The sequence below is a fragment of the Drosophila virilis genome, chromosome 4 (genome assembly GCF_030788295.1).
Source record: "Drosophila virilis strain 15010-1051.87 chromosome 4, Dvir_AGI_RSII-ME, whole genome shotgun sequence".
Taxonomy (NCBI): Eukaryota; Metazoa; Arthropoda; class Insecta; order Diptera; family Drosophilidae; genus Drosophila; species Drosophila virilis.
The window spans coordinates 20459013-20478652 of record NC_091546.1 but is presented as its reverse complement, the minus strand read 5'-3'; the positions used below and the strand labels follow the sequence as shown (position 1 = coordinate 20478652).

Below are 19640 nucleotides of genomic sequence, written 5' to 3'. Positions count from 1 at the left end.
ATTCGTAAATTAATTATATGCAAATAATAATAAATAGTACATGTGATTATTCTGAATTCAATTAAAATAATTTTAAATACTTGATCTTTTGTGTAATACGCTTAATTTAGATGAAATCTGTATTAAATCTATCTTCATAAATAAATGTCGAATATTATATTTTGTGTTTCTTTTTTTACAAATGTTATAAACTGAAATGCTCAAACTTTATAGGGTACTCGTAAATATTGCACATACGCCCTGTAATGTGTGTGTGCCTCCATACCCAATAACAAGTCACATAATTTTCGTTGTGCGATCAAGCAAAAAAAATGAAAATGTTTAAAAAAAATGTAACCACATCAGACCTATTGAAATTCAATGTCTGTGAAAATAACTGTAATTGATTACCAAATTAGTTGCGCACGAGCAGTCAAAAATCAAACAAGAAAAATATGGCCAACAACTCTTGAATATGTACTATAAAATATTATCACATTTGATTTATGTCATCGAAGCGAAATTTACTCAATGACAACAAAGGAAAATACTGAAGTCAGCTGCCAGCCAGGCAAGCCAAGAGTCTCCCCATCAGCCAGCCAGTTAGTCAGTTGGCGAGGTAAGTCGAAGTTGTTAAAATATTTGCGCTGTCAGTCGTTATTTGGCATAGTTACGTTTAACTTGTCAAATTGTGTTGGCTGCAATTGAGGGGAATGCAACGCGGCGGCAGCAGGACACGAAGCTAAAGAACAAATTTCGCCTGAGGCCGCCTAATAAATGTCAAAAGCGAATTCAAGTTGGCTTCACGCCAACGGCGGCTGTCAAAGTGGCAAGCGTTTAACATATTCATGACATAATCTGACAGAAAGGCAACATATGTGCCACAAAGCATGACGGAGATGTTAACTGCAGTAGAACTTCTGACAGTTTGCCCATGACGGATGAGTCTTAATTTGATAAAAATGTGCGCTAATGTTTTGCAATTAAAGTAATTAAAATATGAAACATGTTACATGCGAATATGACACACAGACAAGTCCAGGGGCCCAGTCAAGAGTTTGGTAAGCTGGTAATTTATGCCAAGTACAGTTGCCCCAAAACACATTTACGCCTAATTGATTTACAGCAAGCAGCCGGCGTCGGGCACACAGCTGCCATTGCGCACATGCAAATATGAATATGGTAATGCGCCGCCTCTGGACTTGGGCCGTCCATAATTGCAAGCACTTGTTAGTTAATTAAAAATGCAAATAAGCCCCGCTTGTCCATTGAAAGTTTTGCAGTCACTGACTCATTTGTCTCATATGTGTCCTCTATCTGTACGTTAATCGAGCGCGACAGATTTCGCAATTTAAACTTTACCATTGCTAGACAACATGCAAATTTCAGAAAATAGGCAAACAGCTTTCTGTTGCATGCAAGAAGTGCTAAGAACTATGGTGCGAATAAATGTTAGGGAATCCAAAAAACCTTTTAAATACATTGATGCTTTTGGGCTTGATAAAAATAATTAAAATAAAATAATTATTTTTAATATACAAATGCAATTTTAAATACTCTCTCCAATTCAAGCAATATCAATATTGGTAAAGAGGAAAAAGGTTAAACTTAGTTGTCGGTTTGGAAATTCTGTTTATTGCCTTTCTCTAAAAATGTAAAACATGGCTGGAAATGTATGCATCTTCCGTCTAATGCTTTGGCAGGTCCCAAAAATCAAACGAAGCTTAAAGGCAGCGCACTAAACCAAAAAGGGGCGCTGTTAAATGACCAACTAATAGTCCTTTGTTGGCCCAGCAGCCATTTTGAAAAATCGGAACTTAAAAAAAATGTTGACCAAAAGTTGTCAGCCAACGCGTTGACGCGCACTAGAGGTCAATGTTAATGGTGTCGTTTTTGGAGCAGACAGATGGGAGTTAATTACCTTGGAAAAGGGAATTAAAGCAGCAGGCAGACAGGTAAAAAATGAAGTAAAAGACTGACAAACTGACAAAGGTAACAGCTTAAATTCTGGCTGACTCATGGCCAGGCAACTTATTATGCTCAAATCTTGTCGCATCTTTTGGCCGAGTCATCTGATGGAAACTTTTAATTAAAAATGTCCCCAAATATGTTTGATATATTTGCAATAAAAGCGTATTTTCCCCAAGGTATTGAATAGCCAAAATCAATAGCTTTTGTCCAAGCCTAGTATGACGCATTGCTTCAACTGCGGACTAACAAGCCAAATACGGGGAAACGTGCATTTGACCTTAGCAATGATAGCGTATATAAGCCCTGCTCGGTACCTGGGCAACGTGGCCCAATTATTTTGTTTCACTGGAGCTGAAAATACGCTACACGCACAGCCGCAACATTTAATAAGCCATACGACACCAAACGATGAGGGTATCTATGGAAACGGAAACAAGTTGTGTGTCTTGTCACGAGTGTCATGAATAATTATGCTACTAGAAAGGCATAATACGTGCAGTGCGAAAAAATATAGACCGAACTCAAAATACCCAATCTTAATAATCTGTATTACTGTGCCTAGAGCAGACCAATGTTTCTGTCACAGCTGGTTTACCTGCTGACTATGCCTTACTAACAAGCACACATGATTTATGATGTGTAAGTTTGGATGAATACAACTTTACTTATGCTTATGTACTTCTTCTATCCATCCATCAGAATGACTCCAGCTGCTCGAGAACGAACGACATCAAAAGCAACCACCGGCCGCAAAGTAGTCCAGGAAATATGTGCTCCTTGCTGTTTCTATTAAAATATTATTAAAAGCATAAAGAAGAGCGCTGTCGCGTTGACAATTCGATTGTTACAATATTATTGCATACTTTGTGGCATATTTGGCTTATGAGCAGGCACTTTCGCTGCCTTATCGGCTTTGGGGCAAAAGATTTACTTGATGAAGCTGCACTTTGATGTCACACAAAAGAAAATTGCAGCCAAATCTAAGGCAGACGGCATTTGCCTTTGAAATATCGCAAGCAATGCTGCCATCAAATGAAATATCAAGGACATCTGTTACAGAGACGAAAGAGATGCTGGCGAATCAGCTTCGCATGTGTGTGTGTGTGTGTGTGTGTGTGTATGAGGGTGTGGGTGTGTACTCCCAGTGGACGCAAGATTAACTCTTATTTCATGCAGACACACTCAGGCAAGAAAGTGGAAGAGCATGAAAAGAGAATGTAAGAAAGCAGCAGCAGCAACTAGGAAATTGCACAATAAGCCAAAGAACGGAAAGTTGGCGTTGTAATGCCCGGCGCTCAACAATAAAATGCAAATGTCACTTTGAATGTTTCTTATGGCAAATAAAAAACAGGGTCACTCTCCTGGTTGTATCTCCTGGTTGTATCTGGTGACAAACTTCTATAGGAGAGAATTATACGAAATAGTTTTAATATTCTAATAGCACAAATTCAGTACGAGAAAGCACAGTTTTTGGCTCATTCATGATATGAATATTTCTTAGTAATTTTATTCAGTCCAAAACCTTTTTTATATTGATTTTGCCTATTTTTAAGACATATCAAAAAAGACCATCATACAAGAGCTTAGGGTTCCAATGTTGATAAGATTTAGCTTAAATGGAAAGGACATAGAAAAACTAATACATTTTTGATGAAAATATCTCCATAAATCATTTTTCATATATGAACTCTATTTTCGACTGATCGTGGTAGAGATATATTTTATATATATGGTCCAATTCTGAAAAGATATCTTATATATGAGGAGCATAGTCAAACCAAATGCTACTTCTGGAGGAAAATAGACGTTTATAGATTATAATTTATTGTTTTTTTTTTTTCAATATATTTTCCAAATATCTAATAAAATTTACAATTTCCAGTTGTATTACCCTGTATTTTGCAAATGTTACGCATAAAAAAAACTATGCACCAGCAATTTCCTGCAACAATTTTTCTCAACTTTTTAGCCGGACAGCGATTAAAGGCTTAGAGCACTTCAATGCCATGGCAAAATGATAAAATTCAAATACGATTTCCCTTGCATAAATCACACACCTACGTCAGCAAAAGTGTTTGCTATTTTTTATTCTTTTTTTTATAATTATTATGTGCCCGTTGCCCTTGACATTTTTGCTAAATGATGATGATGTAGGCAACCCAGTCGAAGACAGTCGCTAACATTCTGTGAGCGTGCCTGGCAGCCAGACAAACTTTGATCCACTCAGAAGTAGAAGTAGTCGAATGCAACAGCTATTAATTTTGCATTGCTGCATTCGTGCGGATTTTGTGGCATTTGTGACAGGCATGCAATGAAGTTATGCGCCGTCTACCTGATCCCTCTTTAAGTCTTCTGTTGCCACCTTTCACTCTGCTCTCAAATGTCAGCTGTATGTCTATGCGCTTTGTCTAGACAATGTCTGGCTGGCATTATCAACACATTTATATGAAATTTAATCTAATAAAATTGTCAAATATGCACGCACAGTCTTAGACATCCGCTCTTTCACTCCTAGTTTGCCTTAAAGCACAATGTGGTCGCCGGATTTGACCTTAAACTTGAGCGCGCAGAAAAGTATGCTAGGCTTTTGAATAATTCATAAATATATGTATTCTGCCACCAAAAAGAAGTGTCAACGTTACCGCAAACGGCCCCGCCGACGTTAATACATAATAAAATTTATGATTTTTATAGCTGGCGCACTGAGATTTCGCCTACTTCAGCTCACCTCGAAGCCCCCTTCCCATAAGCAGAAACGCCACGCCTGTCAACTTAACGCGTGCGTTGACAGTTTCTGCTTGGATTTCGCCCGTTTTTCAGCCATTTTTTGTTTGCTTTTGGCACCTTAAAAGCAAAAACCGTAACCAAAACCAAAACCAACGTTGCACGCTTTCAACTTTCAATGTGCTTTGCATTTCTAAATAGTTGACGCCAGTCCAGGTAACACACCGAAAAAAAAAAACATCTCGATATCGCTAGATCAAGACTAAACAATACCCTGTAATAGTTGCTCAGTATTAATTAAAAATGAGGCGGATTAACTATAGGATTCTCATTTTTCTTGGCTTGATCAAAATAATTGTTTGACCTTCGAATAAAACAAGCTGGTATTAATAAGCTTCAATATAAAAACTTTCTTTTTAAAAGACCTGGCAAAATACAAAGATTTGAATAGTTCATCTGGGTAAGGACAGCGCCAATATACTCTTTCTTCTCATGAAAACATAATATTAAAAAATAAAATCGCGGCTTGCTGTGTTGGTTTTTTGGTCTAGTCAGGGGGGGGGGGGATACACACCGGGCAGGCACGTGGAGCACGACTGTCGCCGGAAAGTTAATTTCGCGTTGTATTTATTATTTATGTGCATTACTTGGGCGCTCTTAAAAGATTTTCACTTAGACCAACCGCCTGCGGCAGCTTTTAGAGCGCCAAATGATTTATGGCTGGCTGTGAATAGATTTTAATACAAAGATTAGCTCCAGACCGTTTCGTCAGTTGGTCTAAAATAGTATATCTAATCATAAAAAAGTCATGCTCGAATTGGGTAAGCTTTAACTGAGGAACCCGAAAACGTTTCTAGTAACTTGTTCTACTAAAATTAAGTCGAAGTGGTATGTGCAAAGTAACTTACGTAATGAATATTCTCCTTATTTTAATTATATTATATGCTTCATGGAATAGGTTCCTACGTTCTCCTTGCATTAGACTCTATATCAGTTCATTTTATGTATGTAAAGCCAATAAATTAGGCAACTTTCGTTGTCACACGAAATATCTGTGCCGGCTGTAAGACACAATTAAAAACAAATTTAATTAACGCTTGCTTCAGGCACACTCTCAACGAATTTCAATTTGCCAATGTGCGGCTTAAAACTTGGATTAACGTCTTTGCCTAATTGGATTTGCACCTTAAATGGGTTAATGATGGCTGCCAGGCGGCACTTGAAACACTGAAGCCTTGTTCGATTGTCTGCTACTCAAAATCGTATTAATTAACACTCATTTGGCTGCTGAGCAAAGCGCTTTTCAATCAAAGACACTGCATTGGCAATGGCGGTTTTACCAAAGTCTACGTAGCTCATACGCCCCAGCGGCCGTTTGTGAGCTTAATGATTTGGCAAATTTGTACGTCTGCCCCTTTGGATTGTGGCCTGTAGTCGGAGTACAAGTATGCTTAAATTTGCTTTTAATTAGTGCTCAAGTCGAGAGGGAGTGAAACGGCGGCAAGAGCAGCAGCATTTGGCACAGCATGTGCTTCCATCTGTCCCGCTGGCCTGCTAGAACAATGCGTCAAAGTGTTGTATGCAAATAAGCAGCAAGTCGGCAGCTGTGTGGCGTACTCTGACTCCTGGAAGCAGCGTTGTCGACTGTTGCCACTGTCTTAAGCTGCAGACCCCACATCACCCACAGCGAATGTTGCACATGCTGCGCGCTCGGCGGACATGTTTGATTGCGAGTGCATGTTGTGCATGCATCATGGCAAGTGACCGGCCGCAGAGGCAGCTGGAGTTGGACGCAGCCGTAGTCGTAGCCCTGACGGAGCCTGTCAGGGCATGTGCTGCATATTAAATGTGCATATTCACAAATGAATGGAGAAAGGCAGCGGGAGTTGCAACTCAAGTGCGGCTCAAAATGCGGTCAGAATGCACAAATATTGGGGATTTGTTTAATGTTTACCAAGGCCTCGTACATTAAGCGAAATATAATGGACACGCAAATGGAATCTACAAGAATTACACATAAATAAATCCACAAAGATCTACTTGTGGTTCGGCATTGAGAATTTACTGGAAATCTAGATAGATTACAAGTATCTGCATATGAACATCTTTCATACATGCCAAGCATTTATAGATGAATCAATGTCTAGTTTAAAATACGATCCGTATCGATCTACGCAACGTAAATTGATATATCACATAAGATAATGCATATACGTACATTCTGCATTAAATTACTTATCAATATTCTGATTCGCTTTTGAGTGCGGCTCAAGTATTCATATTCAGCATTTATTCGCAACATATTCCTGGAAACTCATTATGTGCCTGCCTTAACCCCCTAGACCAATTACATTTAATGCCATCCATTTACAATGACATTCAAAGGCAAGTTAAAATGTTTAAAAACTGTAATTAAACTGCAATTTTGCACTGACGACTCCGTTGACATTTACTAAAATGAACTCCCCAAATGCAGAAGTGAGCTTGCGTTGATGTCTACGACGACCTTAACCGAGACAAAGTCACAAGTACTGAGCGTGAACACGCCGAGGGTGAACTTCACTAAAGTTAGTGAGTTTTAAAAGAGAATTACTAAACATCTGATTGCGGATGGAAACTTGAATTTTAAAACTTAATTCAAAACAATCGTAAAACACATTGAAGATTACAAAGTGTTTTGATTTTTTTCTGTCACAAACTTGTTCCGATTTTCTTAAATTATATTCATATTTTTTTAAAGTTTTTATACAAAGCACAACTGCTAAGAGAATATCAGAAATGTTCGTTGTAAAAACAATAAAGCAGCTAAAGAATATTTTTCGCATACTTTCTTGACCAGAACGCTGATATACTTTTTATGTAATAGAGCATAAGAGACGAAGTGCGGCCGGAGTCGGCAAACGCGTGCGCTTGTATTTTCATTAAAATCAAAAGTATAATTAAATTCTTGGAGCTCACCAAAGCTGACCAAGCGAACAACGTCCGCCCCGGGTCATGCCCCCGACGAGCCGGACGCCACCGCCGCACACATGCTGGGAATTTGTTTGTTATGACAGCACAAAAAACTCTGTAAATGGAATACGCTTTTCTCTGCACAGCGCACATGTCAGGGGACTTGGACGGAGGACAAGGGACACCACCGAGTTGGGCCGGGGAAGCTCAGTAGCTTTGACCATTAGACAAGTACATGGCACATGTTAGTTGCTGTTTTTTTTTTTTATATTTATTTTGTTTTTTAAATTACTGCCAAAAGTCATTTGGTTTAGTGCTTGTTGTAGTTGTTGCTGTTGCTTTTAATGAAGTGCACTGATTAATGTACATAAAACGGACACCAGAGGCAAACGGAAATGAAAAACTTCCGAACGAAACTTAGCGCAGTTGAACTCTGGCCAAGTTTCAGAATAATCAATAATTTAAACAATTGCACTAGGGTGCACAACAAACACACACACGCACACACACACACACACACACACAGACAGAGTAGCAGTCAGTCAACAACACTTGTATAGATTTATGAGCCAAGTCAACAACAGAAAAAGCAGCAGCAACAGCAAGGCAGAGCCCAGAATTTTGTTCAGTCAATAACATTGTTTAAACTTCACTAACGGCATTTTTATCTGCACACACTTATGTTTTCCAGTCAAACAGTTTATATATATACATTTACTATGCACTTATACATATGTATAAAAAACTCCATTGTTATGTTGATAATTTTACGTGGGTTGCAAACAAAGTTGGTCAAATATATATTTCAATTCATCAATGTATTTAGAATCAGGTAAACTTCAAATATAAAAGTGTACAAACATACCAAAGAAAATTCCACATAAGAAATTAAGCCTCATCACAGTATATATTTTAATGATTCTTAGTTTAATCAAAATGAGAGCTGAAAGTCAATAACAAAAAATAAAGATAATAAATATTTTTTCAATAAATATATAATAGTTTAAATTTAAGATTGGAAAGAGGGACACTATAAACTTACATTAAATAAATAAAGGCAATTAACAACAGTCAAATATATTATTATTATAGTCTTTGTTAAAGTTACCTTGCCAGATTTCTACATAGGTCTCTTACCGCCCTCGCTTATCTGACAGCTATTGATAATTGTATGCATGCTCGCCCAGCTTGTAGCCCCCAGGATTGCGTTGTTTTATTTGTGCTTCAAATGTTAAAAAACAGACACACTTAATATTGTTTGCCAAATGTGGCATTACCCTGCTACCCCCCGCCCTAGGCCTGCCGCACTATGTTGCACTTTAGCAGCCGTTTAAGTTGAACTGATGTGTCCTGTGCAGCAGCAGCAGCAGCAGCCGGTTGTCCTGCAGCCAATTGCTGTGTCCATTGTGTAGTGCTAACTGTATTGGGCTTATCTATAGCCTTACCCAATCCCACACCAACGCTGACAAGATTTATTTACTGTGCCAAGCGGAACTACTATTAGAAAAGAGCATGCCCATCTATCTGTTCATACATATATGTATTTGTATAAACATTTTGTAGCAGGGATGCCAAAAAAAGGGGGCAACAGATGTCTTTCAAGCTATATTTGAATATATTGCCACAATAACCACAAGCATTTCATTTTATTCCATTTCAATTTATTGTCAGTTGTATTTAGTTTAGACACAATTTCATACGCTGGGCAATTATGGGAAATTGTAAATCTCAACAGCGCAAATAAATCAGCTTTATTACTGGGCAAGCCATATTTACAGCTGAGCAGAGCATTTCATTTGACTTATTGTTGACATGCTTTTAAATAAATTGAATTTACTGACAGATCCGCAGCAACAATCCTGCCAGGAAGACCTGGCCTGGACCCGACACGACCTGGGCTCGCACTTGGCAGACATTTGCCGAGGATTTACGAGTGCGGCCGGCACCACACAACCGCCACTTGGCTCCTCTGTCTGCCCAACTCACCTGCTCCTTTAATGCCAAACAAACTGCAAATTGCTACAAAATCACTTGACTGTAAATTTTTATAGCATCTTTTTCGCCTTGTTCAAAATGCAAAGGAAAACAATGCCAACGGGCCAGTGCTGAAAATCATATACGCTAAAAACGAATTTTTGCTTGCTAGAAATATTAAGAATTTAAGTGCAATAGACTCTAAGCATTTGAAAGTGGCTCAAAATTGGGTTCAAGTTTTATTTCTATAATTAGTTAGAATTGAGTTAAAGAAGACTTCAACAATTTTCTTAATTCTTTTCATTGTAACACCAATTCTTTGAATTTCGATATTATAATTTATATTTTTAAAAATTATTAAACACGCAGAAACTCAAATTTAAAAACGAAAAGCAACTTTTATTCGTGAACTACAGGTAAAAATAATAACTCGAATGTGCTTGAACAAAATTACCTTCTTGCTGTATGTCACTCTCTCTATCTCTCTCTTAACGATTTTCTCTCTCTCTCTCTCTCTCTTTCTCTAGAGCAAGCGGAAACAATTGTCAGCGCCATCGTCACTCAGCAGAGCCATTTTGTTGTTGGCAGTTAAGGGCTCCATTGCGTTTTATGCTATTGTGAGGATTGCCAAGCGTTTCGACTGTTTCGTTATTTCGCTGCTTTACCAGACTTGGCCGCTTGGCCTTTTTGTGGCTTTACGGCTATTTTGCATTAAATTGCAAATGATATGCTAAAGGGAAAAGGGCCTAACCAAATATGAAAGTTGGGGGTGGTTGTCATCTCCATTGAGCATTGTTACGCTGGCATTTTAATTGAAGTTTTTACACACACCCAGACACACATGTGCGCGTGTGCACATTAAAGTGTTAAATGCCATTTGCTGGAATGTTTGTTTTTTTTTTTCTTTGTCTTGTTTGGGTTGTGCTATGCATATCAAATGAATGAGGCCACCCTCTCATTTTGGGGTCGCTTTTGAGTAAGTCTACATCATTACATCTGGAATATGACACCTGAGATTGACCGAAACGTGCTCGGCAGAGGGGCAGACACATGTACTTGCGTAATGTGATGTGCCTTTAATAGCATACATAGACAGTTGTTTGTGGTCGTGTTATTTTAGTTATAAGCCATGTCATAAGTATGTAAAGGACAGTTAAACAAGCCACAAGTATTTTAATATGCACTAGAAACAATTTAGTGATTAGACTGAAAGTTAACTTTCCATAGCAATAGCAATACCTATAGCTAAATATCTTTTTAATCAAATCACATCTATGCCATTTAAGCAATTTAAAATCCATCAAAAACTTCTAGCTTATTGAATCACAAACATAGCGAAGACATTTCTACATTTCAAGCAGTTTATCAATAAGTATACTAGAATATGATAAAAGCTTAATTATGCGACATCAAGCAAGCGATTAAACGATCAATCAGTCTTTGAGAGCATTCATTAGTACAAGGTTTTATTCATTAAGCAACTGTTAAAGGTCTCACAATATATTTACCTACATACTAGCAACGTATTTAACAGTTTTCAATCAAGCTAAAGAATACTCAAATATTGAACAGACTTTATTAAGCTGTCGGGAACTTTTTCAACCCCAATCTTCTCCAACGGTCATAAGCTGCCAGAGGCTTACTACACTTCCAGGTGCCTCGATTGCCCACTTCATAAATAAACAATTAGGCACCACCCAGCGAGCAACATTTGTGTGGATTCACAGACAGCTATTAGGAACCACTAACTGTCCTTTGCCCTAAACCTTTGCTAATCGTCGAAACTTGTGAAGTTCTTTTTTCTTTTTCCTTTTTTTAAACTGAATAAGCTTTTTGTTAGGCTCTTTTGCATGGTCAACCTTTTCCAGCTGCCGACTTAATATGTGTTTAATAACCACACGGAACTGAGAAAGGTCTGTCTACCGGTCGGGCATTAGTTTCCTATACCTTTGCTCTTCCGCACGCTTACATATCAAATTTGCCAATGTACAAAACAGTTTCCGCTTCCGGCCATTTTGTCTGTGAACGCTTGTGCTCAACCCAAATTCGAAACGTTTGCAACTTTTGTTTGGACCAAAAACTTACGCATTATTGTTGTTGGCCTTAACCCTTATGCTAGAATAGGTATGCGTGTGTGTGTGTGCGTGTGTGTGTCGGTGCCCGCGGGCGCGTTTGTCTGCAAAGTTTGGCTTGCAAATATCATTGCCTACCTAGAGGCAGCTTAATCAAATATGCATGCAATGGAGTTTCATATTGTTTACCACACCGCACAGCTGCTTCAGTAATAAGTGTCATAGGTTTTGCTTATCCGAAGCACAGGTTGCCGCCGTGCCACTTGCCCCGTGGCAACAACCACTTCAAATGTCAGTTAATAAATTGCAAAACGTTTTTCTGCGAATCGACAAACCGACAACCCAACAGCCCAGCAACCAACTGCACTTAATGTCAGTGACACACACACGTATTCGTCTAACCCCCCGACCAACAGCCCAAAACAACAGGGCAGCAGCTGAGGCGCTGTGGAGCAGCAATAGGGAGCTGAAGCCCAGGGCAGACAATGGAGTTGCCGCTGTTGACATGAAGCGTGACGAGAACAAGGACTGCGACCCTGCAACTCGATCCCGTGCCGCGACAGACATTTACAAATAAACAGCGCTAAATTATAGGTGCCTCGTGGGTGAAAGCCAGGCGCCTTCTGCTCCTTCTGCCACTTGTAAATAATATGGCGGCAGGCTACACCTGTAGACGACGTCGTCGCCATCGTCTAACTTTTAAATACAACAACAACAACTACGCTCCCTGGCATACCAATTACAGCAGCAACAGCTCGCCTGAAAAGCAAAAAAAACTAATTTTATAACAACGAAACTTGTATGATCTAAGCTTGTGAAATATATCTGAAATGCTTCTGGTGCACCGAACTATTTGAGATGAACACATCAATTCTTCAAGTCTAACAGAAAATGTCAAAGTAGAAAAGAATATTTCAACTACACCAAAGAATTTCATGCATTTATCGCGTTTAAGGACATAGTTCTAAGCAATATGCTGTTTATAATTTGAGAATTTAGCTAAAATACTTGTTTAGCATTATTCAATGTGAGCGATTTTTTCTTTTAAATCTCAGTGATATTTGCAGCTTTTGCATTTCGTTGCAAAAGACATGACCAAGTCAAAAGTAACGCTTCCCAGGAGCCAAACGAAGTTCAGGAGCACGTTACAAAACACAAAGTTCAAGTTGACGACGCTGAATTGCACTTTGGTAAGAAGCGCAGGTAAAGTTATCCAGGTGCAACTCCAGCTCCAGTTAGTGGCTCACAGTTCGCAACACAGTTCACAGTTTGTAACTATTAGGCTGACATTGTTGCAATTTTTATCGATGATGCAACTACCAAGGCCAACGGCAATATGCGAGTACACCTGTCTGTAATTACAATACACGTGCATTGCAAACGCATTTCGATCTTTGGAAAAAAAGTTTTTCAATTAAATTTATGCTGCAATCAAAGCCAATGCCGAAGCCGAAGCTGTAAATACTTTCAGGATGCGTTGTTCACAATTAATTGCATTGCATTCATTTCAGTCACATAATGAGCGGGCGTGCCATTGTGGGCTTGGAGGCGTGGCAGGTAACTGAAACGTGTTCAAAGTTGTTTTTCACAAGTTTTCTTTGCCTGTCACGTTGTTGCCCGGCGCGAAAACTTTCCACGAAAACTTGTTTCTCTTTATGCTTTGCTCCGAAATTATCTTTTTGTATTTGGTTTCTTGGTTTTTGAATGCGCCCGCTCGCTCTAACACCAGGTCAGTTTGCCCCCTGCCTGCTCTAACGCAGAGTGCGATAAATTTAAACTTTACCGACAGGGCGGTATTCTATTTTTTTTTTTTTGTGGTTGCTGCGAAGAGTTTTTAGTGCTAAACAATGAACTTTCTTCAAGGTGGAATATGGTTTGAAATGGTTATAGTTATAGAGGTAAAATGGGATTTATGTAAACATGTAAGATCAAATATTTATTGTGATCAAATGTTGAATAAACGGCTTTTTAACCAACTAACACACAAATTCTAAATAAATTGTCAGCGTATAATTCTTTCAATTTTTCAACAGAGAAAATATAGTCTCAATTGCAACTTATTTAAGCAATTTTGTTGAACATTTATTTTGGTTGCTAGCTTGGAACTTAAGTTCGCCCTTGGACAGCTGCAACTGCAGCTTCAACTTGGCCGCCCTTCAGACATTGCGACACTGCATGTCACGATGCCAGTGGCAGTTGGAATCGCATGCGTCTGGCTAGAAATCCCTGATTTAATGGCGTGGAAAATTAGAAAACGTTTGCCTTGGCCTGGCTGGGCCGGGATGTAATCGTCTGGCAGCTGTCAAACCGACTGGCCTCGATTTTCTAGGGTCGCCAGTTAAATGTTTGGCATTGGGACAACTGCAGCAGTGTTGAACGGTTGCCAAATTGCCTGCCTCTGATACGGCTGCTCAGGTGCTCGAAAATTGCATCTAATGACTTCATAAATTAAAGCCAGCATACGACACACACGAGCATACGCACACATACGCAAGAGATTCTGTCGTAACTTTATTCAAATGAAGTTGGCGGCTTTTTAGCTGCTTCCGTGTGCATTTTTAATGAAGTTTGGCGTTGCGGCTTTTTGTTTCTATACGCCCACAGCCGCGCCCACATCTTTAGCGGTCGGCATTTGCCAAAAGGCTCAACTTGCGCAGCTCGCCCCGCCTTATAAGAGCCTTTGCAGCTGCGTCTCACTAATAAATGTGTCTGCCGGCAAGTCTACAAAGTGCTTTTAATTAGTTGTGTTAGCTTACTGCGAAAAAAAGGCGAGTGTGCAGATAAAATAAAACTCTAAAACAGAAAACTCTTTCGTTTTCCGCTGCCATTGTTTAACAAGTTGGGTGTTAATTTTTATTAAAACTTTTCTCCCATCGCCAGTTCATTAAAAATGTTTTAATATAGCGTTATCTCAAGATGCGCAACATATATCGCATTGAGGGAGACAATTCCAACCTGCTAAGAGGCATCGTTACGAAATTTTGATTTGTCCTTAAACATAGCCCAGAAATGCTTTGTGCCTGTACGGTTAGCAAATCTTCAATGCTCTCAAAATAATTCTTCTTTCTCGTTATATTTTCAGTTTCATTCTATATAAGTATTGATTAAAACAAATGTTAAATCTATTGTAAAGTTATTAGATTTCGATATTTATCAGTTTATTTGATTGTCAAATGGCATCCACACTGCCGGCGTAACTTGTCGGACCAGTACCTCGTATTTACTGATCTGTCTCATAGGGAAATTTTCGTACCGGATGAAACACACCTTTTGCGCAAGATACAGGGTGCCAATGAAAATACCGCCATCAGTTCTGGCGCGGCAGACGTAAACACGTTCGTTTAGGTCGCTTGTGCCCACAGAAACAGCATTCCTTTCCCTGAAGCCATCGTAACTGCGCACCCAGTGATAGCTGACGGTCTCATTGGCGACCAGCAACTCGTAGGAGGTCGCCTGATTAGCTACCGCTTGCGTGTTAAAAGTGGCATAGCCCGTTTCGGACCTAACACGGGCTGGCACAATCGAGCTTGCATATGGGACGCGTGCCACATAGTTGTCATAGCCGTATGAATCGATGCCGCCCAGAACAGCATTATCGGGGAAATTCTTCGACTTGTCGGAAAGCAGCCAGCGATCTGTATTATCATATACACCGCAATAGATAGTGCCCAAGAGCTGGGCAAAAATCAGTGCACAGGTAATGAGTTTCGAATACATTTCCTTAACTTAACGGTAACTAATCAAAGACTGTTGTGCAGATTGTGGGAGTAGACGGTGCTTATATATGCGGCTAGCTCATGGAGCAGGGAATCACTTACTGATAAGGCCGAGTGTTATAAATCTTTGTGTTATGAGGGGGTAACCCTTTGAACTGACCATTGATTAGATATGCCAAAATAAACGTTTGGTTTCGCTTTTAATTAGAATGCCGCACGTTTTACGAAATTAATAAGAACTATTAGTAATGTGTTGTTAAGAGAAAATTGCAAGTCGAATCTATAAATATAAATACTAAATGTATATTATTATATATTTAGTATATAATAATATACATTTATATTTTGACGAGAGCCAACGGCAAAACGTTTGGCAATTAGTTGCGCTTGACAAGAGTAGGGAATATTCATTAAAACTTTCAAGGAAACGCATCGTTTGAAGACAACGCAGCCCCTGCCACAAGTTGCCTTGTTCGTGCCCAACCACATGTGTAAAATGTGTCATAAACATTTGTTGAATGTGCAGCGATGCATGCTGAGAATGGCTCAAAAACTCACACAAAACAGGTGCCAGTTGACAGGTGAGCAGGTGGAAGCCATTGTTGCCGGTCAACTGTCAAGCAAAAGTCAAAACCATAAGTCGTACCACAACACACGGCTCAAGGTGGCCATTCCCTCTCTCTCTCTCTCTCTCTCTCTCTCTCTCGTTCTCCATCACTGTGTTGGTTTTTGTGGCTAGAAAGCCACATGAATATGCCATAAAGACTCTAAGCCATTTCAACCAGTGCAACTTTAAGCTGCCTTAAAGTGGCTCAGACATTTTTTTTGGTAGTTACATTAGGCTGACTGACGTCTGGGCCATTTAATTTATGCAAAACAAGAGGACAAAATGACACGAACTAATGCTTCGTTGCCTTTGATCTTATGCTAAGTGAGGGCGTCGCCTATGAGGGGGTGCGGGATAATCCGCCTTGAATACACTATAGTCTATGGACGCTGTTGGCGTCCCGTTAATTTTCAAGTCAAATTGGCGTCTTTATTTGTTTACATTTGCTAAGGGTATTACAACGACGTAGCCGACCCCATCATGAACAGCCGAGACTTATTTCCCAGTTTACTTTTTTTATGCTCCCAATATGAATAAAAATTTAAAATTGGGTATCTATGAAAACACAAAAATCACTTGGTATAGTTAGCATCTGTGTGTAAGGGTATCTAATCTTCGGTGAGTCAACGATAACTTTTTTTTCTTTTATTATTTCTTATATTTTTTCGCGCCAGCCTTAAAGTTTTTATTCCTTCTGCGTGTAGTTGTTTTTTTTTTTTTTTTTTCAACCTAAGCTTCCCGTTCCATGAACAGTCAAAATCAGGGCTAACATTACACAAGCACGCGTCATGCCGGAAACGGAAATGGCAAGCATCATACGGAAGCGTCTCTCTCTGTGTTTATTTGTATTTGTTTGGCCCTGTCATGGGCACGAAATTCAATTTAAATACCGCCCGTGTGAATTTAAGCCCAGCTTTTTCTGTGTTACGTCCAAATTAGATTTGTGGCAATCGCATGAATCTAGTTAATTATAAACCTCTCCCTTGTTTAACCGTAACGCCCACAAAGGGATGTTAAAGGACTATTATTTTTTTGACATTTCGCTTGAGCATATGTCAGTGATAATAAGAACTAGACACTCCATTAATAATCATTTAGTTTTTGAAATTTTTTTAACAATCCAAAATGATTGTCATATAAGTATTTTAAGCACGGTCACTTGTGTCTCTCTTTTCAAACTACTTTTATTCTATTATTCTCCTTTCGATTGCATTAACTCGAGGAGGAATTGTGAACATTGGACAGCCGTGTTCAGTCGTGCGTTGATTTATAACACCTTGAAATGCAATAGGGAAATCGCATGTTAATTACATTGTGGCCCCGAGCGAGCCGTACACACACGCACGCGCCGCATGAGGCAACAGCAAGGTGAAAAGGAAAAAAGAAACAACAATGCCGCGCAGCGCATATCATGCTAAGCTATGCCACGGAATGCTGCATCTACTGCCCTCATATAGGGTTACACATTAATATTGGCTTGTCACAACTGTTAGCCATAAGAAACTAGAAACCATTTGCAACAAGCTGCCCAATGCAGCTCTCTCAGACGCGTCTCTAACTCTTTTGTGCTTGCCACAGAAACCACATGCAATATACTCGCAGTCAAAAGGCAGGCAACAGGACAACCTGAAATGCAACACCGCCAGGCAATCAACTGGTGTTTCAGTTTCCATTAAGCCAGCGCAACACACAACTCGCCACATTACCCAACATCCCACTAGCTAGTACACACACACACACACATACACATATACTGACACACGCATACGTGCACCTGACAACGTCTCGAGTTTAGTGCTAGCCGCAACCATGAGGAACCCCTATGGGCTGACTAACTCCACAGTATTTGCCGCCAAAGCGAAACAAAAAATATCCCAAAACAAATGGAAAACTTTTGCGAGAACAAATACCAACGCTCTCTGGAAAGGCAACTGGAACGCTTGGTGAATCAGTAAAATGTAAACACCCCTCCGATTGTCTACGTCATTTGGGATATTTTTGCTACCCCTGTTTATGCGAGGGGGTTGCTTCATGTACCTCTCATACACACCTTGACTTAATTGCCATCTGACATTTATTGCTGCCCAGCGTGTCGTTCAGGCGCAGGCATCATGCTCTCATGAGCACAGGCAGCCAATGTTCGCGCATATATCACGGCCATACAAATTGGTGAGTTGGTTAGTCCAGACATTGATGCGAAGCACCAAACAAATCTGTCCCGATAACATGCTTGTCACTGGCAGAAACAGCGAAACAAGATTGAAATTTAGAACGAAAAACTCTAGAGTAAAGCACGTAAGTCAAGCTATTCGTTATAGAATCGTAGTAAAGTATTCGAAGCCATATTGAAAAATAAATAAAAGCTTAAAGGAAAAGATTTCCGGATGAAGGATGCTTGATATTTTTGTATTGTATATTTTTGTCACAAATCTGGTAAATTGGTAACCTGAACATGAAAGAATGAGCTCTGTTTGGTATTTGCACAAATAAATGCACGAATTATAAATTCAGGTACTTAGAAATGATTTTTACAGTGCAAATTCAGTCTGCGTCATTGCATAAACTTTTTGGTAGCTATGGGAAAGTTATTATTTATTCAGGAAATTAACATGACAACTGCTTATTAACAAGGCTGTCAGCAATCAGTCAAAATTATATTTCCATTAGGGCGGGGCAAGACTGAAGAGCTGAATGCAAATATATTACAGTTCAAGCACTAATAATCACAGTGCTAAGTGGACAGCACGAATAGTACCCATAATAATAATATAGTAGAATAAATATGTATATGGGAAACAAGCTGCGATTTGAACAAACAAAAATGTTAGCCATAAATGAGCAAAAATTGTGTGGCCTCAAGTTAAGCCGGGCCGTGCGAGTCATGGCAACGTAATGCGTTGGCTGGGATTAAAGCCGGACACGCGACCAGACCAAAACATATGCCAATAATGTTTACGGCGGAGGTGCAGCACGGCAGCGACGGATCAGCGACAGTAGCACGCAAATGGTATGAACAAAAATAAACTGATAAGCGACTGGCTGAAAAAACAATGCCACTTTTTGGTCGGAGGGGTGGCGAATTATGCAAGTGCCGAGCGAAAATATGTTGCATGCGACGACAGCGACAAACAAATAAACAACCAACCCAACCAACAAACAAACAAACAAATAAGCAAACAGACAGACAAATAAACTGAAGCGCATTTCTGAGTGCGGGGGAAACAACTGACAAATGAATGCGAGACGGCAGCGGTGTGAGTAGCCCAGAGAAAGAGACAGACAGACACATTGAGTGGATTAAAGAGCGAGCGAGAGCGTAGGCGACACAGCATTTGGGCAATGGAAATCAATTATTCATGCGCTTGGCCACGCAGCTAAAAAGTATGCTAGGCATGCGACAGTCCAACGCCGCCGCCCAACGGTATGCAACAGTTTTTCCAACTGCTAACAGACAAATGAAAACCAGCGCCAAACCATTGAACCGCCTCCACCTGCCCGACCACCGCCCGCTGCAAGGCATCCCAAACACGAGTCCATTGCCTAGGATGATGGCATTTGTTTGTGTTTGATTTGCGCCAACTGTGATTAAAGGGCAGCAGGCGGTTGGCCATTCAGCGGGCAGCGGGCAGCGGGGGCGTGATGCAG

General features: G+C 39.8%; 2 protein-coding genes across 3 annotated transcripts in view; both read right to left on the bottom strand.

Annotated features, from left to right (window-relative positions):
• slam (slow as molasses) overlaps positions 1-19640 on the bottom strand; it is a 60220-nt gene that overhangs the window by 28985 nt on the left and 11595 nt on the right. The window contains exon 2 of one of the 2 annotated variants that reach the window (XM_032437507.2): positions 8492-8569. The exons of the other annotated variant lie outside the window; for it this stretch is intronic. The gene's annotated coding sequence lies outside the window, so the exon portion shown is untranslated. The remainder of the gene's footprint in view (positions 1-8491; positions 8570-19640) is intronic. 2 annotated transcript variants of the gene reach the window in all.
• On the bottom strand, positions 14826-15389 carry LOC6628713 (uncharacterized). Its single transcript, XM_002051295.3, has one exon. The coding sequence runs from the start codon at positions 15387-15389 to the stop codon at positions 14826-14828; it is 564 nt and encodes a 187-aa protein (XP_002051331.1).

What these genes read in the sequence shown, in the direction of transcription:
- LOC6628713 (XM_002051295.3), bottom strand. Translation starts at nt 15,389, where the DNA reads ATGTATTCGAAACTCATTACCTGTGCACTGATTTTTGCCCAGCTCTTG.